The sequence below is a fragment of the Diachasmimorpha longicaudata genome, chromosome 1, assembly GCF_034640455.1.
Source record: "Diachasmimorpha longicaudata isolate KC_UGA_2023 chromosome 1, iyDiaLong2, whole genome shotgun sequence".
In the NCBI taxonomy this organism is placed as follows: Eukaryota; Metazoa; Arthropoda; class Insecta; order Hymenoptera; family Braconidae; genus Diachasmimorpha; species Diachasmimorpha longicaudata.
The window spans coordinates 166,728-182,647 of NC_087225.1; the positions used below are offsets into that span (position 1 = coordinate 166,728).

General features: G+C 36.1%; 2 protein-coding genes and 1 long non-coding RNA gene across 5 annotated transcripts; 2 read left to right on the forward strand and 1 right to left on the reverse strand.

The window, feature by feature from the left end:
- Positions 1 to 6,563: 6,563 nt before the first annotated feature.
- LOC135166119 (uncharacterized) lies at positions 6,564 to 9,131 on the forward strand. Its single transcript, XR_010299627.1, has 2 exons — positions 6,564 to 6,699; positions 7,445 to 9,131. It is a non-coding gene; the product is annotated as an uncharacterized LOC135166119 (long non-coding RNA).
- On the reverse strand, positions 8,970 to 12,049 carry LOC135166085 (large ribosomal subunit protein mL44). Its single transcript, XM_064128059.1, has 5 exons — positions 11,828 to 12,049; positions 10,891 to 11,257; positions 10,452 to 10,536; positions 9,582 to 9,885; positions 8,970 to 9,495 (listed from the first exon to the last, which is right to left on the reverse strand). Exons 1-5 carry the CDS (start codon positions 11,895 to 11,897, stop codon positions 9,302 to 9,304), a joined length of 1,020 nt encoding a protein of 339 aa, XP_063984129.1. The 5' UTR covers positions 11,898 to 12,049; the 3' UTR covers positions 8,970 to 9,301.
- Positions 12,050 to 12,228: 179 nt separating this feature from the next.
- Positions 12,229 to 13,836, forward strand: LOC135166106 (uncharacterized). 3 transcript variants are annotated; one of them, XM_064128114.1, is made up of 3 exons: positions 12,229 to 12,702; positions 12,781 to 12,940; positions 13,506 to 13,836. In XM_064128114.1, the coding sequence occupies exons 1-3, from the start codon at positions 12,533 to 12,535 to the stop codon at positions 13,557 to 13,559; spliced, it is 384 nt and encodes a 127-aa protein (XP_063984184.1). In that variant the 5' UTR covers positions 12,229 to 12,532; the 3' UTR covers positions 13,560 to 13,836. The 3 variants fall into 3 exon arrangements, with proteins under 3 accessions (XP_063984184.1, XP_063984174.1, XP_063984193.1); XM_064128104.1 differs by lacking the exon at positions 13,506 to 13,836 and adding an exon at positions 13,001 to 13,493; XM_064128123.1 differs by lacking the exon at positions 13,506 to 13,836 and adding an exon at positions 13,039 to 13,492.
- The last annotated feature ends 2,084 nt before the right edge of the window (positions 13,837 to 15,920 follow it).

A 15,920-nucleotide genomic window follows, 5' to 3' on the forward strand; every position in this document is an offset into this window, starting at 1 on the left:
AGTTCCAAGAAGGGAGACAGTGTGTGCGTGTGTGTGCGTGTGAGAGAGAGAGAGAGAGAGAGAGAGAGCTTGGAGATGGGGTTTTAGGATGGACAATGCAATGATGATGGTTGGCTTGGGTGTATGTATTTTTGAGAAGCTTCTTCAAAGGAACCTGGCGAAGGCTCTCGAAAGATCCTTGTGTGTATTGAGAAATGTTGACTGTGATGAATTAACCGCAACTCACTTCGCTATTCTATTTCAGATTGTTTTTTTTTCACTTAAATTTTTTTTCATTTTGTTGCGCTTGTGTTGTTGACGCAAATACATGGGTGGATTGAATTAGTTGTGTTGTACTGGGAGGGGTAAAAATAATTGAAATAAAAAGGCGTTGGAGGGGATATGATGGAAATTTATTCAATTGAGAAATTCAGAAAACTAATTTATATTCGCTGCCGTGGGGCATATTCCCCACTCGCATTCCACACTGGCATCATTAATGTTGATTCACGTCTCGTGGAATCAAAAATAGCGTTTCTATCTATCTTCAAGAAGGGATGACCAAGTCTCAAACTCCGATTGGATCGCATGATTCCGTTTGGCCAATCGACCTGTGACCCCTTGTACGTTTTCTATTCTTGTAATAATACAAAAGTTTGTTCTGAAAATGCAATTCAAGTGGAGAGGATGGAAAAGTCGGCGTAAATAAAGTTAAAAGACCATAGTGGAGCATAAACTGAGTCCTTGGAGATTGGATGGACGATATAACAGAGGGTAATTGTTATACATTGGCGTTTGAGTTGATTGGAGGTGATGCTGGACTATAACACGAACTTGAAAGTCAAACAGAGTTATACAATCGTTATCAGTGAAGCGTATGGTAATTCCATATTTAATTCGTTATCGCACGAATTTACGTGATTTAATACATCATCGCGCGATTTATGATACATCAGAGGTGTAACAAATTAAATGAATTCAGGAGTTTTTTTCGTTGGAAATTTTTTCGATGGGGAAGATGGAGATCCGCCATTTCTTTGACGATATGAGCTTCCGGGTGCTGAAAGGAGAGCGGACATGTTTTTAGGAAGTTTTGTTGTGATCAATAAAATTACCCGTTGAAAATTGTGAAAAAAGAATTAGTTGAGTGGCATTTGAACGTCTCAAAAATGTGAGATAAGAATGGAATAGTTGACTTAAGCGGCGGATATTCACCCGAGACGTTGGCTTCTTTGGAAACAAATATTTCGTTCTAAATTACGAGATTGTCAGTAAGGCCGAAACAAAAAGTCTCTATCTTGAACTTTTTTCTGCAAAAGAAAAATATACATCGGAATATCGAATAACGAAGAAGTTGTGCGAAGAATATTTTTTGTGTAAAGAATCCGATGTTTTTCGAAAATTGAGAGTCTACTTTGACGACAAATTTTTCTTTTATTTGTGATATATTATATTCTATCATATTATATAATTAATTTTAATCATTTTTGAGATATACTATCTGGGGAGATTCATGGTGCCAAGGAAATGGCGGACCGATATTTGAGCAATTAGAAATTCATCGAATTGGTTTCACCTTTCATCTGCTCTTTAAGAAAAAATCCTCCAAGAGCAATTTTTTATTGTGGGCAGAACGGTTCTAACTCATTTTGAGATATGAGCCCTATAATTTATCGTGAGTTCATTTTTTTACTCCAGAGGATCTCTTTCTATATAATTTAAGCTGCCTGTTTCTACGCAAACTCACCTAAGTCCTTGAAAATTCAAAAAAAATCTGGAACAGCAGAGAATTCTCCGGAGAAAACGAAAATCACCGGACAAATTCTTTAGCTCTCGAATTTTCTAAGAGAACAGAATTCTACAAATCTTTAGAAATTCTGTGATTATTTTTCCAACTGTGGTTGCTTCAGGTCTGGTCTTCTCAAAGTATTCACGAAATGTTATGAAACACAGCAACGAATGAATTCAATAAATTTCCATTTAATTTTCTGCCTATGGATTCCTGAGTAGGGAAATCATAAATGTTTCCCGTAATAAAATGAAGTTAAAAAAGTTGTGAAAAAACAATTTTTTGGGAAATACGTCTCTATTTATTATAGCGAATTTATTATTCGAAAATTAATAAGTAAGAAATTTATTGTCAGAAAAAAAAAATATTGGCGAAGTGATTTCCCATTGGTCCCAAAGATGAGCGATAATCTGTTCCCACTAAGAGAATGCGCTAAGGAAATAAATGTTGAATACTTGAATATTTATCCACTACAAGAAAATTTACTTGGCATTAGCACGTCGTATGAAAATATTTGCATAGATTTAGATAGATTGTTAGAAGAATTTCTTGTTGTCAGTGTGTCGTCGCGAGTATGTCACGTAGTTTTTGCAATAAAATATTTTAGATTTGATACCAAAACACATTAATACATCTAAATTTGGTTCATAAAATCACTTTATTCTTGTCTTAGAGACAACTAAAAAATTTCTGGCCGCAACTTTTTATCTTCTTAATATGACATTCTCTTTGTTAATTTTCAATCCATGAGTTTCTTGAAACATGAAAAGATGTACGTCTTAATTTTTTTCTTCAATGTGCTGAGAACATCTGTCGTTTTCTCGACTTGTCAAGTCACACTCAAGTGGATCATTCCTCTGTTTAAAATTAAAAAACGCTGAAGGACGTCACTAAATGAGAGGTAAAAGAGCCGCTTGCAGTCAGTCTTTTTGGGGAATTTAGAAAAGATGGGAGAAGACCACAAGCTTGAAGGAACATGACCTTTCTTACAAGCATCGAATTTTCCACAACAAAAATTTCCAATTTCATCGAACGAAAACATTTTCAGCTACCTGACACCATCCACCATTTTGTTGACGGTTTTCATGCATCGCAAAATGGATGCCTTTCCTTCAGAGTTCTTAGTATGAGTGTTTGATAGTTTTTCTTAGTATCATAATTTAGGTGAATCGAAAGAAAGAGGAAAAAATGACGAAGGGCCTTTCATCAAGTGAGTCTCGACCCCGAAAGCTTTGATTGCTATAAATTAGTTGATCTGAGGAGGTTATAAAAGAAGGATTACCTTCTGGGTCGGTTTAAATTATTTTTTACATTATTCAACTTGGAATTAATTGACGCCAAAAGGTGGTTAAACAGTGTTTCTGTTCAATTTGAGAGCAAATTTCTTTGGTATTCGGTAGCTCGGTCGGTAAGAGTGCCAGGTGCGATACTGGGAGACTCCCGGATATCGGGTTCGAATTGAAATTGAAAAAAATGTATTTCCTAAGAAGAATGCCTCCTCTCCAGAATTCGACTTTAACGTTGACCCTGCCTGGGATGTATATGACTGCAGTCACTGGGTAAAACGTAGAAGTGCCCTTGCCAGTCTCGGGTGCTTCCCTATCGTTTGTCCCGCCTCGTCCTATCCTAACTGCGCGCCACAGAACTTCGGACTCAAGGGCGACCAAGTGAGAGCGACTCAGTAATAAAGACAAAGATAGAGTGAGAAATCTCGCAGTGAGGAAGGGAACAAAAATAAAATAAATGCATATTTTGCGTCTCGGAATTTTGTACAAAAAAATAGGGTAAAGTGGACGGTAATACGGGGCCGAGAAAAACGGGTTACAACTTCTGTTATCTATCGTGCTTGTGGCTAAACAAGAAAAAAGTCTCTTCCGGATGGAATCCTCAACCAACACCCCACAAACATTGCTATTTTTTATTACACCCGGCTGTAACAAACCACCTGCATGCTGCAAAGAAAAATGAGACAAAACATTTCCATTTTTATCCATAAATGTTACTTTTATTTGTTCCTCGCTCGTCGACAAACATTTATATTGTTTTTCTGCGGCAAGATTAAAATGCAACAATCCACCGTGCCAATGACAATATTCATTGTCATTTTAAGGGTGAATCTAGAATCTTATACCCTTTAGTCCAGGCTGAACATTTAACGATTTTCGCGTATCAAACTGATCGACTGAATTAGATGAGAAAATATTGTTAAACGACATTAATAAACGACAATTTTATTCGGATTATGTTTAGCAGAAAATTATTTATTTCTTAATTTGATTGTTATGAATAAGCTATTAGAATTGTAAGTCGATTTTCCTTCCGAATGGAGTCTTTGTAGCGGTTTAAATTGAAGTTTTGAAATTCAAACGTAATACTGGTGCAGTATATCATTCAAAATATTTGGGGGAATTTTCCATAACAGGAATTCATTTCTTGTAAAATCCTAAAAATGATTGAAATAATCACGAATCCGAAAGAACGATTTCCGTGTCGAAAAATTGTTTACTTTGTGAATTATTCATAGAAAATTTTCGTAATTTCCAAAAATAGTCTTCTAATTCTTTGCCCAAAGTTCTTTCACAAATAAACCTTTCAATTTTCATTTCATATTTTGAATTTCTGTTAACGATTCAATATCGAGATTCCAATTTAGACCTGCAAAGTTTAACCCAAGCTGGTCAATTGACGTGAACTTCCCCTTGGTCGCCCCCGCCTAGTTATTTAGCCTCCAGTGTTGCCGAATTCATTCGGTACGACTCCGGGCGCGTTTACCGAATTTCCGGGGAAGTCGCGCAACGGGGACTATCATTTAACATAAAAAAATGGTTAAACTCTATGAGCTCTTTAAGGTGTTCAAAAACTTGCGATGTTAAATATTTCCGTCCGAAAATTTTACAGATGTGTACTGAACCGGTAAAATAATCGTTAATGAATTATTTACAATAATAATTATTAGTATCCGCACTTGACGTAAAATTATATTCTCTTTAGGTTCGAATAGGACTCTATGTAAAGCTTTCATATTTATTTATCTTTATTTTTACTGAAATTCGTTGCAAGTTAATGCAAGACTTTGCAATTGGCCATCGCCCGAGGGCCTTTAGCCAAGTTATTTACCTACTTGTATACAATGTATATGACCGCTGTACATGATCGATGATGCGAGTGAGTGCAAAAAAATGTGAATTCACTTTTAGTGAGTAAAGATAGAGAAAGTAACGATAGTGTTTACAAGATTTCCTGTGCGGCGAGATGGTACAATACAAAGGGATGAAATTATGTGAGATGAGTTACAGAATTTTACAACTTATTGTTGAAAATGAACAGGACGTCCAAGCCCCATTTGACTGAAAAACAAGGATGGAAAAGCACTTGAATATCCTTAACCCGTAATCTCCCTGAAATTATAACCATCGTAATATTCGTTTATAGGAATGTTGAAAAACGAGTTTGTTCCTTGATATATTATCGGTGACAGTAACTTCCTATCCTATCCACTCATATTTCCGTGTGTATGTGTGTTTGTTAACCATATCAGCAGTGGTTTTTCACATGCACACGTCTACCATAGAGATCTTTAATTCGTCATCTTCAACGTGACCGAAGCTCATCCAATGTTTGTAGTTATGCTTTACGTTTCCTCTCTGGTAGTCGTTGAAATAAAACAAGAAATTGCTGAGGGTGAGATGCCGAGTTTATTGACAATTAAAATGGACGAGTGAAGTTAGGACGATGGGGATGAAAACATTCAGAGGATTATTTTTTTCATCCCGGTGGATCTTCCTCATAGGGATGAATATCTCTCCAACGTCGGTCTGTCCGAGGGAAAATTTCCCGCTGATCTCATGAACAACAAGCAGAACTGAACCAAAAGTTGAAACAACAATAGCGCTGATTACTGGACGGTGAAAGGGTGTGGCAGCGCCATTGAGTCGTTACATGCAGGAACTGAGGAGGGAAGAGTGAGAGATGTGTAGGAGCATCGCAACGGGTGAGTAAGGGGGTGGATGGCAAGAAAGAGGGATTGAAGTCCGACGGGGATGAGGGACGGAGAGAAGAACATCTGAAGGGCGGGGGAGACGCAATGTGCAGAGCAAGAGAGAAAATGAGAGAAGCGAAGCTGAAATGGTGGGGAGGGTTTTGCACCCATGGGCGAGACGCCGGAGGGGTGGAACAAGGATGAACCCAACCTTAAAGGGGATAGATTCAACCGTAAATAATCAATATATCTATGGCTTGATGTACACTGCTTTCGATGGACCTGAAATTTAATGAATTCAGTTTATATCAAGCTGAATCGATATATTTTTTACGAATTACAAATGACGAACTTACTGTAATTCCGAATGAAAATGAGTTTTTGAGGTGCGTGGAGCAGCACGAGGTCGACGCTTCTTTTATTTTTTTGAATGAAAATCTAGCGGAAGATTCACATGAAATGATTCAGCATGAATGCTTTGTTAACCTTGGTTATTCGTGTGGGTGAACTTGTATGGAATAAAAAAGAGGAGAATATTTTGAGGGAGAAATGGATAAAAAAAGAGGATGAGGTAATAGAGCGGCTGGGCATATGCTGATTATGTTTGGTGGGAATATTGTGAGGACGATGGAAATATGTGTGTAATCAGTTGGTCATGCGAAGATGGGACAAGTGGAATATAGTGGGACAAAAGTGACTTTGAATCTTTGGAGGTCTCAACGATCAAATCAAGATGAGAAAGAGTTGGTTGTCGGGGAATGGGTGGGTTGAACATTTGCCATTTATTTGGCAGTACGAGAATAAAGCTGACTGTGTGTATAAAGCCGTGTGCTGATAAGCTTTAGGCTCCCCTCAGATAAGAAACGATATACCTGGTTGGAATGAGAGTGAGGAGGAGGAGGAAGGGGGTCGAAGTAACTAGAGGTTGTTTTACCTCTATCTCGAGTCACTGGTGAGAAAAAATTTTTGTAAAACGGAACGATTATTTTGTGACTCAACTACTCGGTCTTGTTCAATAGAGACAACGGAATAATTCATTGATGCAAATAAATATGTCGGCACTGTATCCAAACATGAACCTCATGCTTCGATTAAATGAGGGTTCCAATCTACTGGTTGGCATTCCCTGAATATTTCATCGAATTTGAATCGTTATTTGAATGTATCGCCTTTTGTTCATCTGAAAACTTATTGTAGGCGACATCAATGGAATCGCATGCAATAAGATGTTTTCAATGGAATAATGACCCATTTTCAACGGAATATTTCATTATCTACGTTCTGTTGTAAATTCACTGTGAAAATGAAGGCTTGACACGCTTAAGCAATAGAATTCTATATTGATACGAAATAATATGGATCCGACAAAATATATTTCGTCAAATCTAAGATATTTTTCTCTCAGTGCGGAATTATACAGAAAAAGGAAACGACTGAGATGGAGTGAACTCGGTGTCTAATGCGACTATTCATGTGTAATTCAACTCCGGTCTTATTGTTGTTGATGTGAATCTTGATCAATAATAATTTTATGATGTATCGTAAATAATTGTATTTGGTGATTGTGAGTTACAATCAATCAAATCATTGGGTGTAATAACCCAGACGCTGAGGATGAGGAAAAGTTACGAATGGTGCATCTTCGTTGGGAAGATGGTTGCAAGTGGTATATTACCTTTAAGCATTTTTGTTGCCAGGACTGATGGTTGAGCGAGGGGGAGGGACGGTTGGATGAATAAAAAGAGGCACTTGGGGCCGGATATAGGGTTTTTGGACTTAAATGGCGTGCGGTGGTGAGGCTCGATGTTCTCGACTGACGGCCCTGTCGGTTGAAGTCACATGAACTGCTGCCAGTGAAGTTGAAGTGGAAAGGGAACGGTTACTGGGTGAATTCCACGAGGCGATTGAAGCGACGTGATATGGAAAAAATGAGAAAAAAAATACTGATTCCAGCGACACCGGATACTATGAACGTCCATTGGGGAAAGGTGGTATTCGCGGGAGAATTTAAACACGCGGAGAAATGGAGGCGTTTGAATATTTATCAACGTTATTATGTAATTATTCTTGTAACCGCTTCATCGCCGAAGTTGTTAAGCTATTTTTTAGAACATTCGAGTGATTTTCGATTTCTAATGTCATACGGAACAGATAAACACAAGCAATGGCGAGGGTTGAGGCGAAAACTTTTCTGAAATCTCATTTGATTGAAAATTTAATTCTTTGGGATTTTGATGTTTTGGAAGGAGTTGGAAAATTCAAACTTCAAATGACAAAATAATGATTGTTCAACATGAAAACCCAGTTTTCTTAAAGTTTTAAGAGGAATTCAAACCACGTTCGGACTGAAATTTCAAAAAACTTCTAGCCGAGTTTCGATTTTTTTCTATGAAAGTTCTTTTGCAGGTTTATAAATTATTAGTTTGTCCACAAAAATAGTATAGATGAAAGGAGGGGAGAAATATTGGAAGACATCGAATTAAAATACGGAATAGAAACCAACATAATACTCATTCAAATTCCAGAGAGAAGTTTTTGAAAAAAAGAAAGAAAAATGTAAATACGGTGGAGGGCAATTGTTATACAATTCGCAACATTACCCTCCCCGGTGGATGGAAGATTGTAATCTCAACAATCAGTAAAACTTATCGAGAGCGACGGAAATATTAGAAACCTTAATGAACTGAGATGCGAGTTATCAGCCCCCCATATATTTCGTTCTCTCTGGACGTATCCGTGGGAACACATCGCAATATATGTGATAAGTAGGCTTCATATATCGTAAGTATATACACGAATATATGTTATGTAGGGACCACATGCCTCGCTATATAGCCATTCTATTCCAATCATCTATCAATTTTCATGGAGGGAACATGAATTAAAATTATTTTAGCATTCAAACATTGAAGGTGTAAATTTCATGTCTTAGTTTGAAATATATGCACCATTGCTTCTTGAGGAAGACAGCCATTCTTCGGAGGCTGGGACTTCCTTTTAAAATGACTTTCTTTAGTTTACTCAAGCGCACCCCTTGACAAGGGCAGAGAAAATTCCATATTAATTTTTTTCATGCTCACAATTCTATCAAAAGATCACTTCAGGCAAAAATCATGTTTTCAAAAGGTTGAACAGCTTCGATGAGTTAATTTTAAAAAAAGATCTTTGAACATAGAGTAAGATCTCAATTACTTAATGTGTTGTTAATAAATATACTCCAGATTGAATATTCATATTTATTTATTTTAAAATTTATAGTCAATTTACGTCGACACGTTTTGTAGAAGGTAGTGGATAAGGGGTAGACAGTAATTTGGTAGTAGTTGGTGACCGTTCTGACCGGTAACTTCTTGATAAGATGAGTGGTTTGTTCGATGTTTTAAATTGATAATTGTGAGATATTCATTGAAAATCATATAAAAAATTGTATGAAAAATAGCGTAGTAATCGTGTCTATAAGAAATACGCGATGAATATATTTTCTTAATACTTAACCATTTACATTGGCTTCCTTTATTTAATTCTAAAAAATAGAGATAATGCAAGACTGTATATTAATTCCTTTGCATAAGTTTTTCAATATTGGCTGTACACCACTGTTCCAGTGGTAGACATTTCACCTGATCAGTGGATGGATCAATAGTGAGATTGAATTTTATAGGTTTACTTGACTGAGATAGGTCAAACAGATCGTTGAGTGCATTTATCGCTGCAATTTTTACAGCCGCCTCGACGTTATCCTCGGTGCCTGTGAAAAGGGAATATTATTGTAATATCATGAAAAATAATATCGAATTAGGTAATTTTAGTGTGGAATGTAAGATGAAAAATTACCTGCGCCTAAAAATTCCTTTTTTGAATACAACCCAACTTGGTAAACGGGTAATACAGTATTTACTCCACTCTGAGCAATTAGTCGAGGCTCTGCGGGCTCTCTTCCGTCTCTCGTTAAAATCTCGTTTAAAATTTTAAGAGGCTCCACTGGATACCATAGCTCACTGAGATCTCGTTCAGCCAGTGTTGCAATTAAAAAATCTCGAATGAACTTGCTAGTATGAATTTCATCTACACTTCGCGATAGAGCACTGACCAGAGCCAGGAATGTGTTGGCTAGGGTTTCTGTTGATGGTGGATATTCCTGATGGAAAAATAAATAATTTAACGTTGAATATGAGTCTGACGTATAAATAGAAATGTCACCGTCCATTTTCAAGAAATGTTATCATTTTTAAGATAAACTTATTTAGTTATTCGACATATTTAGTCATTTTACACTGTTTACATTAATTGAGATTTGTCACATTAATGACTACTTTTATATTCAATATTAATTAGTCAAAAATTATTTTTTGAATTCCAATCGATCGAATCCCATAGCCGAGGAATGGTTGAACTTTGCACAAGGGAAAACATTTCCTTTCATGACAGTTACAGAATTTTAATTAAGTACGTTAATATTTTTTCTAAACTCCAAAGTGTTCAGAAGAAGACATCAAAGGGTTTCATCGCTACGTAAAATGGGAATTCTTATTTCTGTTTAATCGGCAACCGTTTCTATAGTAAATTCTATGGAAATTGCATGTAGGTTGATTTATGCTGATTTAGTGATAAATTTAAATTTGAAATTTCCCAGAAGAAAGCTCAATCTAAACGGAGAATATAGTATTGAAAATAATTGTTTTCTACATTCAAAGTATACTCTACCTCACTCAAAATCAAGTCTTTAGTCCCAATGAGAGATGCGCTATTTGCCAGCACTTCTTCCGATAGCAGATGATCATGTATAGCTCTGAAACGAATTTTAAAAACACAATTATTTCGATAAAAGTCTGAAAAAAAATCAAACTTCACTTCTCTTCCCCTTTATTGTGGAATCCAATGCAATTCGTTAAAATGATTTTTAATTAAATTGTTAATTACCTCTGAGTTTAAATAAACTAATTAACATATAATATGCAATATATTGAGCAAACAGTTGATATAGGCCGTACACTATTAATCATTTTCAGGTCTGTGCCAGTTGAAAAGAAATTCTTCAAGATTTCTGAAAATCCCTTAATAACCGATGATTCTACATCACTTATGAAACATTAGTTTTAATGGCTACAAATCTGGGGAAGTTTGAATAAAGTTCTCCACTCACAGAATACATTCTTCTGGAGCTCTGGGAAGGGTTGTACTCAGATAAATTTCCACAATTTTCGACGTCAGATGTCTTCCGTTGTCAATCAATTCCCTGTTGTCCTCGATATTCAGCTCAGAATCACCGAGCCCGGCCTTTTCTCTTTGCATTTCTTCCTGGATGACATAGGATCTATGTGTCAAAGCTCGTGTTAGAATATTCATGTCAAAGTTCTCTTTGAGCCTCTGATTGAATGCCCATATCTCGGCCTCTCTGTTCCACTCCAGGAATCCACGTCGTGGCTCTGGGGATGACGGTTCCAACTTACGCTTACGACGTGTGATCTCCTTCAGCATTGGGAAAACATACCGTCTAATACCTCTCTTGCCTGTGAAACAAAATGGGATGAAAAAAAATACTTCGGACCAAGACCCTAGCGGATCAGTCTTCCAGAAAGTTGGTTCAATGAAATTGGATTTAGAACACAACCCAGTGGAGTTACACTCTATATATTATATTTATTCTCCCTATTTATTTTCTTTTCTACCTATGTTCTCTTTTTATTTACTTCATTTACAAAAAACCGACAAAATTATAAGTCCATTTTCTCATTTTTGCAGGATTTTTGATTGTTCATAGTTGATACTCTTTAAGAAAACACATGAGTAAAACTGATCATCATTTTAATTAATGTCAAGGTGTTCATCACTTTTGATATGTCCTCATTGTTTTTCCTCTAGGAGGAATTTATAATAGTTAACATTATTTGTCGTTAGAGAACATTGGAAAATAGGCTCATATTGAAAATATTGGAATGGAAAAATTATTAATTATACCGAAAAACACTAGCTAAGAAAATTGTGACAATGATTACAATGTTTAAAACTATCCAAGAATGTGAGAGTAAATATTACAAAAATACTAACAGACTGAATGCATTCAATAGTTTCAATCTTACCAACAAAAGTAACGGAATTTATTGTCTGCAAATGAATAGCAGTACGAGAGCACGACCTCAACACATTCATTTTGTTCCCTTGGTATGGCACAAGAATAATCACTAATCAGATTAAAAAATCATGAGATGAAAATCAACATTTGTGTTCTGATATTCGTAAATTTCTTTCACCCCAGAAAGTGAGGTTAAGCGTTGGCGTAAAGGCAAACTCCGAATCTGCGTATTCTGCGTTTCGATGGCCGACAATTTCCACGTGCGCGACGACTAATTTTTCTCTAAAGAGCGCAATTCGTTGGCAATCATCTTGTTCTCTGATTGGCTGAGGCAACCCCCACTCCCTCCAAATCGTTGGTCAATGCCAATGGCTGAGTGACATTTCCATTTGCTTTGTTTTTTTTTTTAATACCGCGCAAGAGGTGATGGTCTGTGATCAAAATACAATACAAGTAAAAAAAATGAGATATTGAGTGGTTGAAATAATAAAAGTTCTCTATGTTTGGGATTTCCTTGATTCAGTCGATTGTTTTAAACGCCATTGTGGGTAGTAGCCCGTATCTACTCCGTAGAGGCGTTACATTGTGCACCGAAAAGTCAATGGTAAGACGACAAGTGCGACTGTGATTGATCGACGCAAAACAAGAACAATAGCAAAGAAAATTGACTTTTGAAAGTGCAAGAAAACCAAATAATTTTAATGAAATAAGGATGACGCATCCGGGAATGGCTTTTGTACTCGTTGTTGGAGTTGGTTTAGCAACAATATTGTATTACATGTTTGCGGATTCAAGCAATACACATAATTCACACAATCCTCATGGGGCTGATGTTGGGATACAACCGGATCCACCGAATAATTCGTGGACACCTCGTGACAGGTAAATACGATGTTTGGGATGATATAAATACATTTGATTGTCGCTCGGTCTGTCATTATTTTTGGAATTTAATTTTAGATCGAGATGTAGAAAGAAGGATTCTAGTGCTGGCAATGAAAAAGCTAGGTGCACGATTTGTCTGAATGATATTGGGGTACAACAGATTGTTTATGTTCATCCATGTAGGCATCACTTTCATGAGTCTTGTATTCAGGAGTGGAGAGATCAGAGACAAATGGTAATTTTTATATTATTTATTTAGCTCTATATTTTTAGAATGTCGAATGGTCACTTACAGGTTGGTGCTGATCGCGCCATGTATTCAAATATTTTCAGTCATTCAATTGGACTATTAAGGTGTTTGGCAAAAGGAAATGGCTAAAGATTTGACCACTGATTCAGAGTGATATAACAGAGGGCATGTTGTGGGGTGATACCGCATAAACGATCAGTGAGAGGTGGTAGAATTTTTCTGTTTATTTCCTGGGAGTTAATATCCGTTTATTTTCCAACGGGGGTTCCTGGATTCTCCAAGAATTTTGTCACCGATTTGCCAACTTCACCGCCAAATTCATTCTCAGTTGGATAATTTAAGTTGGATACGTTTATCCTTTAAAAATATTGACACGCGGAAATCACTTTTTTATTTAGTAACTCTGTTCTAAGTGAGATAAAGGAAAGAATTATTGTCTGATTCGGTTTTATTCTTCTTCAGCGTACATAACTAATAACAAGTGTAGAGTAATTGAAACATGAATGAAACTTGAATAGGAGCTAAATCATTCTGTACTTTGTGTTCACAGGAAAGTCACAACCTATGTCCAAACTGTCGGAAAAAGATTGAATCTGTTCGTTGAACACAGGAGTCAACTATTGTATCTATTAATTTTTTATTCAAAGATGGCATCACTTTCATGCGATTAGATCAACGTCATTTTTTATGATTTACACATGCCATGCTATGATTTCAGAATTATGACCTACGAAGCTGAATGTGTTAGGTCAATTGTTAAACAACCTAGTGATTCATGACAAAAAAATCCGAATGATGATATTTGATACTATCAGAATCAGTATATGGATAAGCCTGAGTCAAGAATAAAGTATACGGCGTATACAGATTTTTTTATATCAGCTTGGGTTGTATCAAGTCCTCTTAACTGCAAAATAAATATAAGGCGCTAAAAATCAAAAGATAAATATGAAGGAGTGGAGATTTACAAATGAGGGTCGGGACTTACAAATGTAATCCTCAAAAACTGAGGGCCCGGATGTAAAAATGAAAGGATGAGGGTCAAAATATAAATGTATAAAGTGAGTCAAGTAATCAGGGTTTTAATTGATTATTTTTCCCATCCAAATCTTGGCCAATAGGATTGCACCATTCGACGTTATTTTGTATAGTCAACACGGTATTTCAGCGGATATTCTTGGAAATTTCACTGGAAATTTTGCATGTTGATATATATAAAAAAAAACAAATGTTGAAGTAACCCTCAATTGTATCTGACAGATTAAATGGCAATTCGTTGAAAATTATGTCTCATGGTGCAATTCTATCGGCCAAGATTTGGATGCAAAAAATAATCCCCCGAATACCACTCGAACTTCGAAATTATCTGATATTTCCCTCAAGGTTCCCTGCAAACAAATAAGCTCGTCAAGTTTTCCAGAAAAATCACTCGCGCTTCGCGCTCGTGATTTTTAAACTGGAAAACTTGACACGTTCATTTGTTTGCAACGAACCTATCGGGAAATATCCGATAATTTCGGAGCTCTTGTGGTATTACATGCGAAAATTGAAAACGCCGCTCGTACGTGATTTATGGCACATTTCCACAATCACACGCTGATCATTGAGTTTTAAAATGTCAATCATTCACAAGGTGGTCCTCTCGAATGAGTAGTGTAGACCGGAACTTTGCTCTCAATTTTTAGACTTTAAATTCTATTAAGAAGGGAGATATGAGCAATTCTTTCAATAATGTTTTGACACTGCCTGATAATTTTCTATAATTTCTTGAATGATAACTGTGATCTTTTAATAAGCATAGGGGATGATGGTTTCTTTTAATTTACAGTGACTTCCATAATTTATGGTAGTTTCTGACAGCTCCTGGATTTTAAGAAATCACTGGATAAGTCATTTTTCAACCAAAGTAGGATATCCGCTGATAATCGTATGTGGGTAGAATTTGGAGATTCAAGAATTATACGAGAGCCTTATGCAATGTGATAGTAATAAATCAAGTAACATATTCACAAAACGATCATGGGGGTCAGACAGAATTGTACGAGTGAACTCGAATAAAAATTTGGAGTATCACTAGTGGCAATGAATTATAATTATTTCTGAAGTCATCTAATTTCTTTATGATTTCGGAATGGGAAATAATTGCATTTTTTAGGAATTTGTCGTGATGTTCCTTGATTTCCAATCGATTAGTCCAGTCGTTTCAAGTGTCCAGGCTCTTGACTTGGTATAACCCGGGCTAATAACAAGGAATTAATCATTCCCTTTTCGAGCATAAAATACGTTTATGTGAAACATACTATAGATTCACATAAAAAATAATATATATGAGTATAAATTATTCTTAATTCAGGTACATAGTTTTTTCGTTACCTCAATTCAGAATTTTTTTATGGGAAAAAATTCATCTCAATGGAGAAATATCAGTCACGAGAATTGCTGAAACTGAAAGCTATTGTTCTTCCTTTATTATTTCAGTGTATCATTGTGGCAATACATTATTGTTAGAGGTTTAAAAGTTTGGCTCTACAAGACGAAATTTTTCTAGAAAACATGAAAGAACGGTAAAATTGAAAACAAAAATAATATTCTAAGAACTTATCAATCGTACAAAGTTATAATTATTGATAGACGGAGAAATATATCATCCTCACGATTGATGAAATTGAAATTCACACAGGCACATTCATCATTAGTTCAACGGTTGATGAATTTCTTAACGTTCATTAAGTCATTCCGGCACCATCGTCGGCCACACTCTGGTGCTAGGCGCAATTTGGCGGGCGTACGTTGGAACATCATTCAAAAACTATAGGCTCTTGTCGTTAAGGCATTTCATTTTCATTTTCAGGTATTTTATTTTTCTTTACACATACATTTTCAAGAACAATTTGCTAGGATTAATCACCTCCTATTTCTGAAGGAGTGATTATTGACGATAATATTCGAAGTGAATATTTATCAA

Coding starts and splice junctions, on each gene's coding strand:
- LOC135166106 (XM_064128104.1), top strand. CDS start 12,533: ATGACGCATCCGGGAATGGCTTTTGTACTCGTTGTTGGAGTTGGTTTA. Junction 12,703..12,780: donor TCGTGGACACCTCGTGACAG/GTAAATACGATG, acceptor ATTTAATTTTAG/ATCGAGATGTAGAAAGAAGG. Junction 12,941..13,000: donor GGAGAGATCAGAGACAAATG/GTAATTTTTATA, acceptor GGTCACTTACAG/GTTGGTGCTGATCGCGCCAT.
- LOC135166085 (XM_064128059.1), bottom strand. CDS start 11,897: ATGAATGTGTTGAGGTCGTGCTCTCGTACTGCTATTCATTTGCAGACA. Junction 11,258..11,827: donor AAATTCCGTTACTTTTGTTG/GTAAGATTGAAA, acceptor TTTGTTTCACAG/GCAAGAGAGGTATTAGACGG. Junction 9,496..9,581: donor AAAGGAATTTTTAGGCGCAG/GTAATTTTTCAT, acceptor CCCTTTTCACAG/GCACCGAGGATAACGTCGAG.